This window comes from Neoarius graeffei, chromosome 27 (assembly GCF_027579695.1).
Source record: "Neoarius graeffei isolate fNeoGra1 chromosome 27, fNeoGra1.pri, whole genome shotgun sequence".
NCBI classification, from domain to species: domain Eukaryota; kingdom Metazoa; phylum Chordata; class Actinopteri; order Siluriformes; family Ariidae; genus Neoarius; species Neoarius graeffei.
The window spans coordinates 18,545,001-18,564,013 of record NC_083595.1 but is presented as its reverse complement, the minus strand read 5'-3'; the positions used below and the strand labels follow the sequence as shown (position 1 = coordinate 18,564,013).

At 42.3% G+C, this 19,013-nt stretch overlaps 1 protein-coding gene across 1 annotated transcript in view; it reads right to left on the bottom strand.

The window, feature by feature from the left end:
* The window catches only part of otog (otogelin), a 550,025-nt gene that overhangs the window by 321,393 nt on the left and 209,619 nt on the right, over positions 1–19,013 (bottom strand). Inside the window, exons 15-19 of the mRNA XM_060911543.1 lie at positions 8,884–9,016; positions 8,601–8,778; positions 8,185–8,309; positions 5,889–6,101; positions 5,629–5,794 (exon numbers count right to left, since the gene is read on the bottom strand). Coding sequence (XP_060767526.1) covers positions 5,629–5,794; positions 5,889–6,101; positions 8,185–8,309; positions 8,601–8,778; positions 8,884–9,016 — 815 coding nt within the window. The remainder of the gene's footprint in view (positions 1–5,628; positions 5,795–5,888; positions 6,102–8,184; positions 8,310–8,600; positions 8,779–8,883; positions 9,017–19,013) is intronic.

The window sequence follows — 19,013 nt, the reverse complement described above, 5'->3', positions numbered from 1 at the left end:
GGCAGATGGCACGGTGAATTGTGTTCACAGATAATGTTCTCTGGAAATATTCCTGAGCCCATTTTGTGATTTCCAATACAGAAGCATGCCTGTATGTGATGCAGTGTCGTCTAAGGGCCCGAAGATCACGGGCACCCAGTATGGTTTTCCGGCCTTGACCCTGACGCACAGAGATTCTTCCAGATTCTCTGAATCTTTTGATGATATTATGCACTGTAGATGATTATATGTTCAAACACTTTGCAATTTTACACTGTCGCACTCCTTTCTGATATTGCTCCACTATTTGTCGGCGCAGAATTAGGGGGATTGGTGATCCTCTTCCCATCTTTACTTCTGAGAGCCGCTGCCACTCCAAGATGCTCTTTTTATACCCAGTCATGTTAATGACCTATTGCCAATTGACCTAATGAGTTGCAATTTGGTCCTCCAGCTGTTCCTTTTTTGTATCTTTAACTTTTCCAGCCTCTGATTGCCCCTGTCCCAACTTTTTTGAGATGTGTTGCTGTCATGAAATTTCAAATGAGCCAATATTTGGCATGAAATTTCAAAATGTCTCACTTTCGACATTTGATATGTTGTCTATGTTCTATTGTGAATACAATATCAGTTTTTGAGATTTGTAAATTATTGCATTACATTTTTATTTACAATTTGTACTTTGCCCCAACTTTTTTGGAATTGGGGTTGTACTAGCTTAACAACGGGAAATGTCAGGGCACGGATGGTATCTACGCTGAACAACTGAAGTACTCCCAATCTACACGACTCCTTCAATATTTAGTGTTTTTGTTAGGTGTTATATGGACATGCCTGAAGATTCCAAGCGCGTGGCTAATCTCCACAATAACTTGCCTTCATAAGAAGGGTTCCAAACATCTGGCTGAAAACTACAGTGGTTTGTCAATAATTGCAACGATGTCAAAAATTGTGTCAGCTATTGTCATGGAGAGGATAAGGACGATCTACGAGATTATTTTGCTGGACACACAATTTGGATTCAGGAAAAATAGAGCCACATGTGATGCCATATATATCACTCGACATATTCTAGAGAAGGAAAAGCAATCACTGTTCCTCTGCTTTGTCCACCTTAAAATAGCATACGACTGGGTCCCGCGCGAGGCACTATTCCGTGTGCTAGAAATTCGACTGTCCTGTCCTAAATTGGTGTCTGTCCTAAGGGCCAGACATTGGTACACAGGCTTGCATCAAGGGTGCTGTGGAGCATTTTGAAACGTTTGATGGATGCTGCCAAGGCGCCTTTGAAAGTCCCCTAATTTTCAATATATACTGTACATGGACTTTGTCTTGAGGTGCACAAAGTATGAGATAAAGAAGCAGTTTCCAGACACTGCTGTGCTGATAGAGTTCCAGATACCAAATGAAGTCTCACCTCGTGATTATCGGAAGAGAGCAACAGCAACTGGTCAGTTAAGAGTGACGGAACTATTATATGCAGATGATGTGGTGCTTTTCTCTAATAGCACTGAAGAGCTCAGTAAAATCCTCGCTATATATGATGCCTTCTCAAGATTTGGGCTGCAAATGTCATATTCAAAAACAGAGACCATGGCTTTCAATGTCGACGAGCCGATCAGAACTCAGAGGTCCCTACTAGGGCTGAACGATTTTAAGAAAAAATTGAATTGCGATTTTTCTGGCAGATATTGCGATTTCGATTTCAGCCATGATTTTTTTTTCTTTAAATCGAGTTTCAGTGCAAATTAATTAATACAATGAATTCCATAAAGCTAATGCAAGAATGAAAACTGAGGTCAACAGATTTCAAATGTAGGCCTGTTTATTAACATTGAGTGCCTGAGGAGCAAGTTATAATAACTTAAAATAAAAAGAGAGCCATCTTTCTTAAGTAAACTTTTGCTTCTTTTACTTTTCCCATCTACAACATATCAGACATAAAAAAAGGTTGATCAATGGCTCAGCAGCATCAAAATATTGCACTTTTGTAAAAGAATGTACATAAGCATTATAAATTAGAGCCAACAATTCTCCTGTGGGAAATTGTGAGAGTGATGCAGTGCGCGCAGCAGTCACAGTTGCTGGAGCTGAGCTGTACTGTGTGAATGTGTGATTTGCCCTGATGCTACAAGCCTGTGTCTCTCTGAGAGGGAGCAGCCCCTCCCTCCTGTGTGTGTGTGTGTGTGTGTGTGTGAGAGAGAGGGAGCAGCCCCTCCCTCCTGTGTGTGTGTGTGTGTGTGTGTGTGTGTGTGTGTGTGTGGGAGCAGCCCCTCCCTCCTGTGTGTGTGAGAGCAAGCAGCCCCACCCTCCTGTGTGTGTGTGTGTGTGTGTGAGAGAGAGAGAGAGAGAGAGAGAGAGAGAGAGAGAGAGAGAGAGAGAGAGCAGCCCCTCCCTCCTGTGTGTGTGTGAGAGGGAGCAGCCCCTCCCTCCTGTGTGTGTGAGAGGGAGCAGCCCCTCCCTCCTGTGTGTGTGAGAGGGAGCAGCCCCTCCCTCCTGTGTGTGAGAGAGCGAGCAGCCCCTCCCTCCTGTGTGTGTGTGTGTGTGTGTGAGAGAGAGAGCGAGCATCCCCTCCCCCACCCGCATGCTGAGCACAGAGACAGACAGGGCAGTTTCTCCTCAGAGTGCTCCCTCCAAACAACGGGGATTTACATGAAAACGGAAGGAGATATTCACAAAATTCTTTCACGCTGAGTGCCACAAGGCTCTCCTGAACACATTGATGTAATTTTTTTGTCTGTAGTGTAAAAAATGAGGACAATTTATTTATGAAACAAAACATGGGTCAGTTTAGGAGCACTGAGAAAAACCGCGGCTTTGACGATCCCAAAATCATGTTGTCTGAGATCGCGATTTTCGGTCGAAAATGATAGATCGTTCAGCCCTAGTCCCTACTCTCTGTAAATAACACCCTCATTAAAAACATCAGAGAATTTCGTTACTTAGGCCATTTGATTACGAACACAGAAAAGTCGGCTGCCGCCCTGCACTCGAGAATTGCTTCTGCGTTCCAAAAGTGGGACGAGTTAAAACACTTTCTGACTGATAGAGAAATATATCTGGACACACGTATCAAGATCCTAATTGCGTGTGTGAGATCGCGTCTATGATATGGAATTCAAACTTACGAGCTGACAGCAGATGACCTCCAAAAGATCGAGAATGTTTGGAATGGCTTTTTGAGAAAGATGGTGGCTGGGGGATATGCTAGGAAAAATGCTCCCACACAATCCCAGTGAAGAAAAGGTGTGGATCCAACTACACAAGCTGAAGGGGAACTTAATTGGTCCTACAAAATATCTAACGACAAACTACGCACTATTACCAACACTGACCACATAACAGACTTTTGCCATGGGCAATACATGAAATATATGGCACATGTGTGTCGCTTGGAAAACGATGCCTTGGAAAAGCAAGTATTATTCGACAAGCGAACACCGAATAAGATCTGGACAAATGTCAAAAAGAGACTCAGTATGGACCGCAGACAAATAAGAAGGACAATGATGGATAAATCCGAATTCCACTGACTGTTGGACAATAGTCTTGGCCTTCAGTCGTGCCCAAGGGCCAAGAGTAGGCCATAGGGGAAAACATGATGATGATGTTAGCCTGCTGTATCCAGTCCAAGAATTCTGAGGTAATACTCCTATTTCATTATTCCATCTACTTCAATGCACCAGTTCCACTGTCAGCAAAACAGCCCTAGAGCATGATGCTACCACCACCAACTGGTACAACTCTGTACCTCTGGTGATTGTGGCCAAACAACTCAAACAACTTTGTCTCATCTGACCTAACACTTTCCTCCAGAAGGCTTTTTCTTTGTCTATGTGGTCAGCTACAAACTTGGTTTGTGTTGATTTTGGAGCAGGGACTTCTTTCTTGGATGGCAGCCTCTTAGTTCATGGTCAGGTAAAACTCATTTAACTGTAGACAGTGTTCCAGCAGCTTCCAGTTCATGACAGCCCTGTGCCTTGATGGTTACTTGGTTGTTCCTGACCATCTGAACCAATTTCCTGTCAGCAACCTGAACCTGACACTTTATGTATAATTTTGACCCTGTGTTGATTTCAGAAAACCCAAAATAAATTAAAATGTGTGCATCAAATTCTTGTTTTATTATTTTTTCTATTAAAGATGTATATTGTACATATTCTGCCACTGAAAAAGAACAATTCAAAGAAATCATTGAACTCCCAATATAGACATGATATTCACATGTCTATGCTGACATTAATGTCTGTGTACATAAAATTCTGACTTCAACTGTATGTTTGGAAGCATGGTGCAAGCAGCATCATGCTATTGGGGCTGCTTCTTTTCAGCTGGGACTGGGGCTCTAGTCAAGATAGAGGATATCATGTGGAGCCTCGAATAACACGTATCTACTAAGTATATATTTTGGCACAAAATCTGCCAAACTGCCTCTATTAGACAGCTGACGTTAAAGAAAATTTTCACTTTCTAGCACAGTAATAATCCAAAGCACAAATAAAAGTCAAGGAAAGGAATGGCATTAGAAGCAGACGATCAAAGTTTTGCAATGGCCCAATCAAAGCCCAGATCAAAATCTTAAGGAAAACCCGTGGAATGACTTGAGTGCTGTACACTGGAGCTTCCCTGACAATTCAATAGATATAGAGTATTTTTGCAAGAAAGAATGGAATAAATTACCAAATCACAATGTGCTAAGTTAGTAGACTCTTACCCAAAAAGACTGTATTACAAGCAAAATGTACTTTAAATAAATATTAGTTAAGGGATGTGTACACTTGTGCAATTAGGTTATTTTAAGTTTCTCTTTTCATGCATTATTCTTCCCCCACAACCTTTCTATATGCTTTCCATTTGAATTCTGCTATTTCACATTAAATGTGAAAAAAGATCTGATATGATTTATCTTAGTTTTGATTTTTTAATGCCTATGAACCTGCAATTTTTTACCAGGGGTGTGTAGACTTTTTATAGCCACTGTATATACTGTATATAATTAATTGTATCATTATCATATATGCTGTACATTAATTATCATTATTTTGAGACTAATATTTATACATCAAGTTTAACATGCAACTTTAGAAAGTTCTATTATTTAGTTACAATTTCAATGAAATTTTCAAGTGCTACCCTTAATTTTGTTTTCTTGAGTTGAACCAAGCCCAAGCATTGAAAGTTTGCAGATAGTCTGATAAGTACCAGCAGTTTATTTTTTTCTTTCTTTTTTTTAACTGCCTTTTGGCCCTTTACATTACATAATGGTGAAAAACTACATGTGGGAGTAGGGATGTAGTCAAGCATCAGATAGAGAGAGGAGTTTAATTATATGGTTATTTTTTTTCTCCCAGTAGGTGGCTGGACCTAAAGAGGTACTGAGTCTCTGGAATGCTCAGAAGCCCAACAAAGTTGTGAGCTGAAAGTCATGACAGGAACTGTTTTGTGTATTTTGTGCTGCCAGTTGGACTGAAAAGCACCTGCATTTATAAACTCATCAGACTGTAAGTGTTAAACTGGGACTGTCTGTGGGTGGTAGTAGAACATTTTCAGTGTAAGCACTGTAATATAGAAGTGCAAAGCCACTGGGACAAACAGATCAGAATAATACATTAGGCTTTCTCTTAAGCTACATAATGCTGGTCAGTGTACCTTTTAACACAGGTCTGTGTGTGCATGCTGTAGTATGTCCCTTGAGGACACACACAGCCCTCCTCACACTCATCTCCACAAAACTGTGGGAGTGACAGAGAGAGGCAGTGCCGTTCACAAGATGACACACACACGCCATATTCCATCGTTGGTGGGCATGTCACAGCTGCACAACATATAGAGGTTTCAGCATGGTATTAGGAAATAAATGAATTAAAATTGTTGGTAGTGCTGCTTAGGAGTTACATAAAGGCACTCACCACATTCAGGCACGTGTGTGCGAAACTCAATAATGATATTGTGCTTCCTACAGGTGCGCATGTAGTGGGCAAGAGCAGAACAGAGACACGGCATTCCACACCTGCACACATCTGCACGGCACTGCAGCTGGAAGGCCATGGGACTCACATGCTCATGACACACAGCAAAGACCTCTTGCATCAATACGTCACACTTCTCCACAGCATAGGATGCTGAATCCAGGCAGTATAAGTTTGCAGACACACATGCAGCTTAATGTTATGTAACTGACCTCAATTAGACTATGAGCCAAGCCTCAAAAATGTTAATTTCATCCATCCCTGGCTTCTGAGTACATTGTTTGTGGTATCCACATAAAAATTTGTGTTAACATGGTAAAAATGTTGCCAATAATGATTTGCAAAAAACAATAGCAAAAATGTTTATTGCAGTCTCTACAGGCAATATTTCAGGACATCTACAGAAATTCCAATTAGAGCTTTTCTATGACACATCAAGAGAAAGTAGGCCAATCACATTACTTGTCAAATGGTGACAAAACCACAGTGTAAACATTAGATGTAGTTGAGTGGAACAATGAAATAATGCATTTTACAGCAAAATTATGTTGTTGTTTTTTTTGGTTTAGTTTTTAAGTCATTCTAATTTCTAAGAAATGCAAAGCCAGAAGAATCAGTCATCATGAAATGTCATGTCTAACTTCTTTGAAACACTTCTGCCCATCTTATACAGCCCAATAAGACATTACCCAAATTATACAGTGGCAGTGCAGTGACAATAACAACTCTTTTATTCTATTTAAACTATACGCTCACTGTCCACTTTAATAGGAACACCTGTACACCTGCTCATTTATAGTGTTATCCAGTCAGCCAATCATGTGTCAGTAGCACAATGCACAAGATCATGTACCATGCAGATACAAGTCAAGAGCTTCAGTTAATGTTCCCATCAAACATCAGAGTGGGGGAAAAGTGTGAGCTCTATGACTTTAACTGTGGCACGATTGTTGGCATCAGATGGGCTGGTTTGAATATTTCAGCCTGCAGACCCTCCACTCACAGGATGTTTTGTTTTTGTTTATTTGTTCTTTTTGCACCATTCTGTCTAAACTCTAAAGAATGTTGGGTGCAAAAATCATGTGAGATCAGCTGTTTCTGAAATACTCAAACAAGCCCATTTGGCACCAACAACTATTAAAGTCATAGAGATCATACTTTTTCCCCATTCTGATGTGAACTTTACCTGACATTCTTGACCTGTATGTTGTTATAGCAGCGACAGCTTGGCAGTGCCAGGATTTGAACTCATGACCTTCCAATAAGTTGTCCAGTGTTTTTAACCACTGGGCTGCTGCTTCATGATTAGCTGACTGGATATCTACATAAATGAGCAGGTGTATAGGTGTTCTTATTAAAGTGGATGATGTCTTTTGTTATCAAAGCTTACAGGAAAAGTATGCGAATGGGCATAGATGGGCATAAATGTAAAATATTAGCATAAGGAAAAATCTAAAATAGTTTACATGTATCCTCCAATTCAGCTGGCCCCTGAATCAAATTTACAGAAAAAAGAAATTGGATCAAGTTTCATCAATGTGCACATCAGTGGTTGGAATTTAACACAATCGAAAGCGTAGTTGCCAAAAATGCACAGATTAAATTTAAGTTTTACCAACTTCCAGAAAGAAAGAAAGAAAGAAAGAAAGAAAGAAAGAAAGAAAGAAAGAAAGAAAGAAAGAAAGACAAACAGTGAATGTAACCATCACTAAATATGTTATTACAAAAAGTTTGGTGAGAATATATTCAAACACGTTTGCTGTACATTCATTATATGAGCACCACTTTCCTAAAAAGCTCCACAATTCTGTCCAGTAACATGATCCATGACAAATTTCCATTTTTTAACCTTATATTTGCAATACAGAACCTTGGAAATGAATAAAAATAAATATATCCAAACATACACTTACGCTGAATTGCCTGTGTGTTGACAAAGAGAAAATCTCTGCGAAACACTGAAACCAAACTATTTACTTGTTTATTTATGAAAAAAATGTCCAAATATGCAAACTCAGAATAGCAAAAATCACCACAAAAAAAGTATATGCCAGTATAAATGAAGCAAGATCCAGTTTTGACTCAATCCAAAGCCAGGGATCGATCAATTTAAAACAGATAGCCACCTAAATAAAATCATTTTACATACACCCAGATTATAATTTCTCTAAAAGTGTGTGTGTGTGTGTGTGTGTGTGTGTGTGTGTGTGTGTGTGTGTATACACGTGTGTTTTACCGGCTTGCTGATGAGTATCACATGGATCCAGCTGAGGCAAACTGGGCCGTGGCATGCAGGCTGATGGCAAGCGCCAAGCATTCCCAAACAAGTTTGGAGAGCTCTCTATCATGCCTGAGGGTGCACTAAAATGCATGCATGCATACAATAGACAAACAACACACAAACAAAATATACAGAAAACATAGCTCAATGGAAGAGACCATGATTTATAATGTTGGAGTTTATGAGTAAGATGTTTGTTTTAATACAATGACATTTGCCATAGCAGGAGGATAAACGTTTCAAATCAAGTGTACAAACAGCGTAGATTACAGAATCTGTCCCACTGTGAGTTTCAAAAAGGAAAGTTTATTTTCCATACAAGTGCAGCATCCACACTATTTCTAAAATAAGATGAAGCGCAAGATACTCACAGAAAGTCATCCTGTATGTTGCCATTGAAGGTACCACATAACCCCACTGTGTTGTCCCTCCACAGTTTACTAAGCTGCAAGTACAGCCGGAACTCTTTCCAGTTGTACTGTAGCCGTAAACCCTGCACTGTCTTTACTTGGACAAACATGGATGACAGCTCCTGGATCTGAAATATCTCTATGTAGGAACATAAAAATGCATGCATTTAAGTTTAACACAAGCACAGTAGCATGATATTGGATTTACTTATCATCTTTGTCTGTAGAAATAACAATGTGTTACCATCTGAATATGGTAGAGCGATATGGATCTGGCTTGCTATGTACACCTCCCCATTGTGGCTGAGCGTGACCTCAGTGTGGGGGTCCTCATTCAGGACCAGATTCACTGACTGAATACAAGTCCCATCCAGGTTCTAGAATACAACAGTAACAACAACAACACACACACCAGTAGAGGCATTGCAAGCACAGTGAAGAACAGCTAAACAGGTAGAACAACATATTGTATCTACAGCTTCAATTTTAGATAATTCAGTAATTATGTAGTTCAGAAACTGGGCATTTATTCATGAGAGATCAGAGATTGTGAGGAAATTTTAATTCTATGCTGTTCACATGGAGATGACCCAATCTGAGGCTGAATAGCTTCATTCATGAGTCTACAGACACTAGCAAAGGTGCAGTCTGCCCAAAAACAGATCTCTCGGCAAGCACTTTACTGAAATGCTTCTTTCAGTCTCTCTCTCTCTCTCTCTTTCCCTCCACTACAGGGTCTTTGAAAGCCATTCAGAGCTGTCAGAGATAAGCTGAATGACAGATTAAAAGACTGAGACACAGTATACCAAGGTGCTCCATGCACATTGAGTTTAACTATCATCAGCTCTGAGATTCAGTAGATGGCCACTTTGAGAAAGAAACTTTTGAGTCTTTTGATTGTCTATCATATTGAAGCACACAGCATTTCAAACTCTGTTTCATCTTCATCAAACAGCTATAAAGGAGCAAAAAAAATCTGACAGGCAGCAGGGGCATGGTCAAGTGTTGGTTTGTGAATTGAGGGCGGGGCCAGGGAAGGTCCAGCAGGAAGATCACCAGGTATTCCGGCACCTGCTCTCATCAGCGGAGTCCTTGACTGCCACTGCTGTGGACCCACCCCACATCACGCTCACAAAAATGGGGCCACACGATGACCCAATGAGACAGCAGAGTGGGTCCAATGCCACTACTTGGCATCTCTAGATTAGGGATGGCGAAAACTAAAAAAAATCTTGACCGACCACCGAGCCTCATTAGCCGGTTAAAGTCGGTTAACCTATGAGTTTAAAATTCTAGAATTGGAATTATTAGAATCTATTCTAAATCTAACCACGAGCATCCGCACATTCAGTCCCAGTCGCTGCCCTCCACTCACATTACCTTTTCTACAGCGTGAAACATTTAGTCAAACGCGGCACTGATGTCGAGGGGTTTGTATTGGAACGGAGAACAAATGGCTCCAGCTTAGAGACATCATGAAAAGCGTGAAATCCCCCCTCGACCCCTCCTCCTTGTCCTTCTCCACCCGGGTCTGTGTCTGCGGCCGTGTCAGCAAGGGGCACGCACTTTTGTTAAGTTGCAACTTGGCATTAAAAATATCAGTGTGAACATGTTCTCAATAAATTGCCATCATTTTCTAAGCAGCAAGCTTTAGCTCAGTCGCTACAGGTGCTTGCATTGAGTAGCCTATTGAAAACAATCCTATCATACACTTGTCCCATCTTAACTTTTCATTGAAGATAGGACGTTTTACTGATACGGCCCCTGGTGTTTACAGTTAACTGCAGTAGGCTGTGTGTTGATATTGCATACTGCTACGGACTAGGCACTTTTCTTCGAAGTGAGCCACAGAGACCTCATACTGCAATTGTTTTCCAGCTACTGATATTACGGTTACATGGCTGCTAATTGTGCACAGCCATTGGGAATGGGATAGCTGGAGCTGAGCTGATTAGCCGCATAGCAACTGTCTGATGCTAAGTAACATCAGTGAGTAACCAGGTTTTAGTTCAGATCTTGTCCATCGACTTCATTCATGCGCCATGTTCTTGTTTCTTTGATAGTCAAGAATTTCCTTGATGTTACGTACCTGGTTAACATCGTAGTATGTAATCCAACACTGAGACTTTTCTTTCACCGAGTGGCAGCTGTCTTCAACTGGGGTGGGAGGGCGGGACATGACTGAATGGGTGATTCTGATTTGTCAGCTGTCATCCTTACACCACATTTTGGAGCGGAGAACCTGGAATTCTGTGTTGTAAACACTTGGGATGCCCCAAGTGTTTACAACACAGAATTCCAGGTTCTCTGCTCCAAAATCGGCAGCTTCAAAACGATTGATTTTTTTTAAACCGACAACCAAAAAAAAAATTAACCGGTTGACGTTGATTCGGTCAACCATCGGTCAAATGGTCATCGATTAACATCCCTACTCTAGATCGAGCGATTGAGTTGATGGATGACCATTTAGAGGCGGCTCCAGCAGCAGGCAGACATCCTGCCTCTTCTCTCTCTCTCCCCCCTTCTCCCTTTCCCCCTCTCACCTCTCCCCATATCCGCCCTGTTCCCTCACCTTGGAAACAGGGGCTTCTCCCACCCACACAGCCGGCTCACCATGCCCGTGGTGTCCCGCCCCTTCTTTCCCTTCTGTGCCTTCCCCCTCCACCCAAGATGAGTGATCCCCAAATCGCTAGTGCAGAGGTGAAGCCTGGGCTGGTATGCTGGCACTGCGGGGAACTTGGGCATCTCCTTGGCTAGTGCTCTGTCATGGAGGTGGGAGCTGTGGTCCAGATCCCCAACGCACCCAAGACTGCCCTCAATCAGGCTGGAGCATATCACATACTGGTGAGTATTCGAGGGGATACATATCATGCGTTGGTGGATTCTGGCTGAAATCAGAACTCAATCCACCAAAACCTGGTTCAAGGTGAGGCATTGGGGAATGCACAAGTGGTGAAAGTTTTGTGTGTATACAGGGATGTTCACAAAAATCCACTCGTGTCCATCCACATTCTATTTTGTGGTGAAAAGCATAGTGTAGAGGTGGCAGTTAGCCTGCACCTCACATACCCACTAATTCTGAGGACAGATTGACCAGGATTAAAATGTTTAATGGAGCATGTAATCATGGGCGGGTCCTGCAATAACACCTCACAGAGGAATTCCAGTGTGGTATTGACTAGGGAACTGTCTCAGAGCCGTCCATGTCTGCACTGCATCAGAGTGATATGAGGAGTGGGAAGTGGCCTGTCCCTCCTCTCTCTCTTGGGGATTCCCTTGAGGATTTCCCATTAGAACAAACATGAGACGAGACTCTGCATCATGGCTTTGGCCAAGTGAGAGTAATCGATGGTCAAACTCTTGAGCCAAATGCAACACCCTCCTTCCCATACTTTGCAATTATTAAAGATAATAAATTATTAAAGGTTAGACTGAGTGAGGCAGGACACTCAAACCAATGAACGAATAATCTAGTTATTAATCCCAAAGAGCTGTAGGAAACTCATATTCCATGTGGCTCAGGTCTATCAAATAGCTGGGCACTTAGGTCAGGATAAGACACTAGCCCAAATAATGGCCCACTTTTATTGGCCAGGGATTCATGGGGATGTCCGTTGATGGTGGGTGGCTTGCTGCGAATGCCAGCTGGTGAATCCAGTGACAACTCCAAAAGTGCCCTTGTGCCATGTCCCTCTAATCAACACCCCCTTCAAAAGAATTGGCATGGATCTCATTGGACCATTAGATTGGTCAGCATGGGGATATTGCTTTGTTTTAGTCCTAGTGAACTATGTAGTGCAATATCCAGAAGCAGTCTCGCTACATAACATTTCCACATGCAATGTGGCAGAGGCACTATTTAAAACTATCTCCCAAGTCAGGATTCCCAAAGAAATCCTAACTGACCAAGACACTACATTTATATCATGCACACTTCACAAGCTTTATTAGTTATTGGGGATTAAATCCATCTGCGCCAGAGTATATCACCCACAAACAGATGGCTTGGTAGAACAATTCAACCAAACACTTAAAAACTTAATTTGGAAGTGTGTAAGTGAGGGTGCAGGTAATTGGGATAAATGGTTCAAGCCCCTGTTATTTGCAGTACAAGAGGTCCTGCAAGCCTCCACGGGATTCTCCCCATTTGAATTATCATATGGGTGTAAGCCTCACAGTATTTTGGACATACTGCGGGAAAATTGGGAGGAGGGACCTTCAAATAGTGAAAATGAAATTCAGTATGTTCTCAACCTGCATGCAAAGCTCCACACACTCAATCACTTAACCCAGGAGAATTTATGGCAGGCAGGCAATGTACAACAGGGTGTACAACAGGGGTGCGCGCCTTAGAGAGTTCACAGCAGGAGATAAAATACTCCATATTATTGCCCACTTCTAGCTCAAAATTATCCCAAAAGCCAGTTTTGTTAGCTGGGGATCAGTACACCAGGGCCTCCGCCTTTGGCTGCCATCCGATCCACAGCCGGAAACAGGTGGAGTGCCTATTCCAGGTCAGAGCGGAGTTGCTACCTAAAGTGGAGGAGTTTGAGTACCTCAGGGTTTTGTTCACGAGTGGAGCAGGAGTTGGACAGACGGATCGGAGCAGCATCAGCAGTGATGCGGACACTAAACCGGTCTGTTGTGGTAAAGAGAGAGCTGAGCCAAAAGGCAAAGCTCTCAATTTACTGGTCCATCTACGTTCCCACTCTTACCTATGGTCAGGAACTATGAGTAGTGACGGAAAGAATGAGATCGCAGATACAAGTGGTAGACATGAGTTTTCTCCGCAGGGTGGCTGGGCTCTCCCTTAGAGACAGGGTGAGAAGCTTGGTCATTCGGGAGAGACTCAGAGTAGAACCGCTGCTCCTCCACATCAAAAGGATTCAGTTGAGGTGGTTCGGGCACCTTGTTAGGATGCCCCCTGGACACCTCCCAAGGGAGGTTTTCTGGGCATGCCCCACTGGGAGGAGACCCCGGGGCAGACCCAGGACATGCTGGAGAGATTACATCTCTCGGCTGGCCTGGGAATGCCTCAGTATTCCCCCAGAAGAGCTGGAGGAGGTGGCCGAGGAGAGGGAAGTCTGGGCTGCTCTGCTTAAGCTGCTACCCCCGCGACCCGGATCCAGATAAGTGGTAGAAAATGGATGGATGGATAGCTCAAAATTGATTGTCAAGTGGCAAGGGCCCTTTGAAGTCACACGGTGAATCGGGGAGGTCGACTATGAGGTGAAGCAAACGAATAGGGGTGGGGTGCTACAAATACACCACCTCAAATGTTGGAACGAGGGGGTCCCCATGGCATTAATAGATATCAATAATTTCCTCAGCAATATACAGTGTCTTGCAAATGTATTCATCCCCCTTGGTGTTTGTCCTGTTTTGTTGCATTACCAAATGGAATTAAAATGGATTTTTGGAGGGTGAGCACCATTTAATTTGCACAACATGCCTACCACTTTAAAGGTGCAAATTGTTGTTTTATTGTGACATAAACAATAATTAAGATGAAAAAAAAACAGAAATCTAGAGTGTGCATAGGTATGCACACCCTTTCATATGAAACCCCTAAATAAGAGTTGGTCCAAACAATTCACTTCATAAGTCATATAATTAGTTGATTAAGATGTGCAATCAACGTGTCACATGATCTGTTATGTGGTGTCTGTATAAATCAACCTGTTCTGGAAGGACAGTGACTCTGCAATACTACTTAGCGGGCAACATTTTAAGCCATACACTCCATAGAGTGGGGCTTTATGGAAGAGTGGCCAGAAAAAAAGTAATTGCTTAAGAAAACACATTTAGTGATTGCCCAACAGCATGTGGCAGCCTCCCCAAACACATGGAAGAAGATTCTCTGGTCAAATGAGACTAAAATTGATCTTTTTGGCCATCATGGGAAATGTCATGTGTGGCACTAACCCAACACCCTGAGAAAACCATTCCTACAGTAAAGCATGGTGGTGGCAACATCATGCTGTGGGGATATTTTCATCTGCAGGGAGAGGAAAGCTGGTGAGGACTGAAGGAATGATGGATGGCACTAAAGACAGGACAATTCTGGAAGAAAACCTGTTTGAGTCAGCCAGAGGTTTGAGACTGGGATGAAAGTTGATGTTCCAACAGGACAATGACCCTAAACATACTGCTAAAGCTACACTGGAGTGGTTTAAAGATAAACATTTAAATGTCTTTGAATGGCCTAATCCAGGGGTTTTCAAAGTGTGGGAGAGTCAGCCCCCCCTCAGAGAGCAAATAAACAACAGCGCCCCCCCCCCCCTTACAATTTTTATTGTTGCTATACTTAATGTTCCATTCGTATTTAAAAAAAATGGTTGTTGTACACATTATTTTTTTATTTTAAAACATGAGCTTTTTTAAAACCTCTTTTTTACACATTTTAAACATCTGTGCTTTTTTAAAACCTCTTTTTTACACATTTTAAACATGTGCTTTTTAAAACCTCTTTTTTACACATTTTAAACATCTGTGCTTTTTTAAAAAACCTCTTTTTTACACATTTTAAACATCTCATAGCATCGTTAGCTAGCACCTCTTGGCAGACAACACACTGTGGCAGTGGAGCATCTTCAGATCCAGTCCATGAAAATCCAAACTTTAAATAATCGTGGTCATACTTCCTTCTTTTTTTGCTTGGCCTAGACTCTGTCTCCTCACTCACTGTAGCTTTAGGTACTAAAAATTGATCCATTTTGTCTCTGGCAAAGGCTAGCTGAAGTTCACTAAATGTCCGCAATAGTAACTTATTCTAGTTTATTTTTCCTCACGTTGCGCCCCCCCCCCCGAAGAACTCTGGTGCCCCCTAGGGGAGGCGCACCCCACACTTTGAAAAGCCCTGGCCTAATCAAAGCCCAGACCTCAATCCAATTGAGAATCTGTGGCACAACTTGAAGATTGCTGTACACCAACACAACCTATCTAAGGCCCCCATCACACTTATTCGGAATTAGCAGGAATCAAGCAGAACCAGCCAGAATGAAAAATTTTTCAAAATTTGTGCCACATTCGGGTGAGAATTTCAAACTGACCAACATTCTTACAGCTACGTTTGGCTCAGCGTAGCTGCGCAAGGCCCACGCTCACATCGCTCAACACATCCGACCACAGAGGGAGAGAAGAACGCGGGCATTATCATTACAGAGCCGGTTCTGATTATTACCATGGACAGGACAGTGATACTGCGTAACTTTCACGCAGGGGCATGGCCAGAGATAACCACACAAGCGCGCGTGCGCGATAATGTAGACCTATGTGTAAGCATAAAACACACACACCTACAGACAAGGCCTTTTAAAAAATAAAATACATAAAAATAGCTTGGCGGCATGAAAACAAACATTCACTGCAAGTCAAGGTACTTGGCTCGGCGGCCACATGAAACGTAAACACCATGGACAGCAGCCAAACTCATAACTCTACAGACCGAAATACACGAAACTGAGTCCTACTAGGGTTAGGAGAATAGACTTGACTTGTGGAACCGGCCCCATTGCGGGGACTGTGGAGTTGGATGTTTTTTGTCGTGACCGGTCACGACAGATTACGACCATTGTTAAGCCTATGTAACTTGGAATCCAAGAATCAAGTTTGTGGAATTGGGCTAGCTTAGCACAGTCGGCTAGGCCGAGGGCATATTGGCCTCTAGGTGGCGCTCTAACACTAGAGACATGTTTTCTGGACTCCAGACTAGTTTTTTGGAACTTGCCCCAAACTCAATTCTGATTGGCTGGGGACCACCCCGGGACCCTAGGCCATGCCCCCCAGACTCGATTTTTGGAATTGGGACTAGTTTTTTGGAACTTGCCCCAAACTTGATTCTGATTGGCTGGGACACGCCCCCTGACCCTAGGCCACGCCCCCCAGACTTGATTTTTGGAATTGGGACTAGTTTTTTGGAACTTGCCCCAAACTCGATTCTGATTGGCTGGGAGTGAACTATTCAATCTTCGGCCCTACTACAAGTTTACTGCTAGATCCTATATCTTTGAGGACTTGAAACGCTCCGGTCTCTTTCGATACCGAGGAAAACGTGGGGGAGTTCACAAGGTGGGTCAAGCTATTTCAGCAGTGGTATCACAGAACCTAGTTCGCAAGAAATCTTCAGTGCAATGCGGAGCAAACAGTAACAATCTCATAGTTATCAAGCCTACCCATATTATCCATCCAACCACAGGTCACACTACAGACAAGTTTGCCGTCCCAAAGTGTATGTTTTTGAACATTTGCAGCCTTTCTAAAACTTGAAAGTGCATATGAGCAAACATTACATTAGAGGTCGACCTGCTTGCAAATGATATTGACATCTGTGTTGTTTCTGAAACTCACTTAAAAAAGAACATACCGGATTCGGTGGTTGTAATTTCGAATTATGCCATCTACAGGAGAGATCGAAATTGGTTTGATTATGATAGGAGAGAAAAGGGTGGTGTGGCTATATACGCGAGGAACAATATCAACGTGAAACGTGTGTTAAGATCTGAGCTGTATGAGACTGTTAATCTGGAAATAGAACTGCCTTTGCTAGTTTGCGGAATTTACAACCCACCTAAGCCAAGGTATCCAGAGGATGATCTCATAGATTACATCATCGAGAGTATGGATAACTTCCTCGAACAGCACCCGAGCGGGCTTGTTGTGTGTGGTGGTGATTTGAATCGGCTTGATCTGGAAAAGTATCGACTCTATCTGGACTTGACATCTTGGTTAATTTTCCTACGCGAGGTGATTCAGTCTTAGACAATTGTCACACAAATAATGCATCTCTTTTTTCTAAGTACTATCCCATTGAGGCTCAAATGAAAACTGACCACAAGGGCGTCATTCTATCTGCGGGCGTCAGATTAAAACCTTTGAGACTAAAATGTATAAAACGTGATTACAGGGAGCACAGAAAAATTGCATTCCATCGAAAGCTCAACGAGTATGACTGGAGTTTTATTACTAATAACATGAACTTGGAAGAGGTGGTTGAATCTGTCCACCTGATAATAAACAAATTAATGGATGAATGTTTTCCAACCAAGACTGTGAAGATGTCTTCAAGAGACCCTCCTTGGATGAGCCCGCTGCTAAAATCAATTCTTAAGCGGAAAGCAAGGACAGGCGCGAGAAATCTAAACGAGCCGTCTGAGAAAATCAGAAAGATCATTGTAGAGAATCGGCAAGCTCTTGCTTCAGGGAAGCTTGGATCGCATGGTGGAGAAAAGTTGACCAGCTTTCTCTCAGGAATGATAAAGGTAGATTTATTTTAGATCAAGAGTTTGTAAACGGATTGAATGACTTCTTTGGAGTTCTATGCTGTGATTGAGACTACATCAGACCAACTCAAGTAGAGATCGCAGACAGCAAGCTGGCCCCTCAATTGACCACTCGTCAAGTATTTCATGCCTTGTCACGTATCAAACGCACGGCTACAGGACCGGATGGGATTCCTTTTTGGGTCTGGCATGATCACACGGCAATATTTACACCTGTTATTGAGTCAATCTGGAATCAATCGTTAAAACAACAGTATTGGCCTAGCCGCTGGAAGGAGGCTAATACTGTGCCCAAAGTGGACATTCCTGAAATACACAAGGACTTTAGCGGAATAAATGTCACCCCGGTGATTGCTAGAACTTTTGAAAGAACTGTTTATGGTAGTTTTAGTAAAGATTGCATGGAAGCAAGTTTAAATAACTCACAATTTGCATATCAATCTGGTGGGAGTTGTGTTAATGCGCTGCTAAAAATGCAACATATGCAGAAGTGGAAAAACCCGGGTGCAGAAAGTAAAAACCCTGCCACATTTTTGCTCCAGCCAATTCAATGAACCAGCTGATCCTAATTACCACATCCCCTAAGCCAGGTTGATGAGCTAATTGGTGAAATCACCTGTGTTGAGAGCACAGGCAGAAGGAAAACCTAAGCAGGACTTTTACTTTGTCAATCCAGTTTTTCCACCTCTGAACATATATTTCTTGAGTCTTTGGACAAAAGAGAAACTGCGGCTGTGAGAATTTTCACAATGGATTTTTCCAAAGCGTTTGATAATATGAAGCATAATATTTTAGTTGAAAAGCTCAAGCATGTTCCACTAAGTCCATATATAAATTAATTGTATATTAGCTTTTTATCAGACAGAAGGCAGCGTGTCGTTCACAATAATATCATATGTGAATGGAAGTTAGTAAATAAGGGCACAACGCAGGGCAGCGTCAGTGGCCCCTATCTTTTTAACTTATTTTTTAATGACTTAGAATTCAATGAGCACACTGAAGTATCATTAACTAAATATGCCGATGATTCAACTATTTTAGTTATGGTATTGAAAGACTCCGTGGATAAGTCTGTTGTAGCTTTGGAACAGTT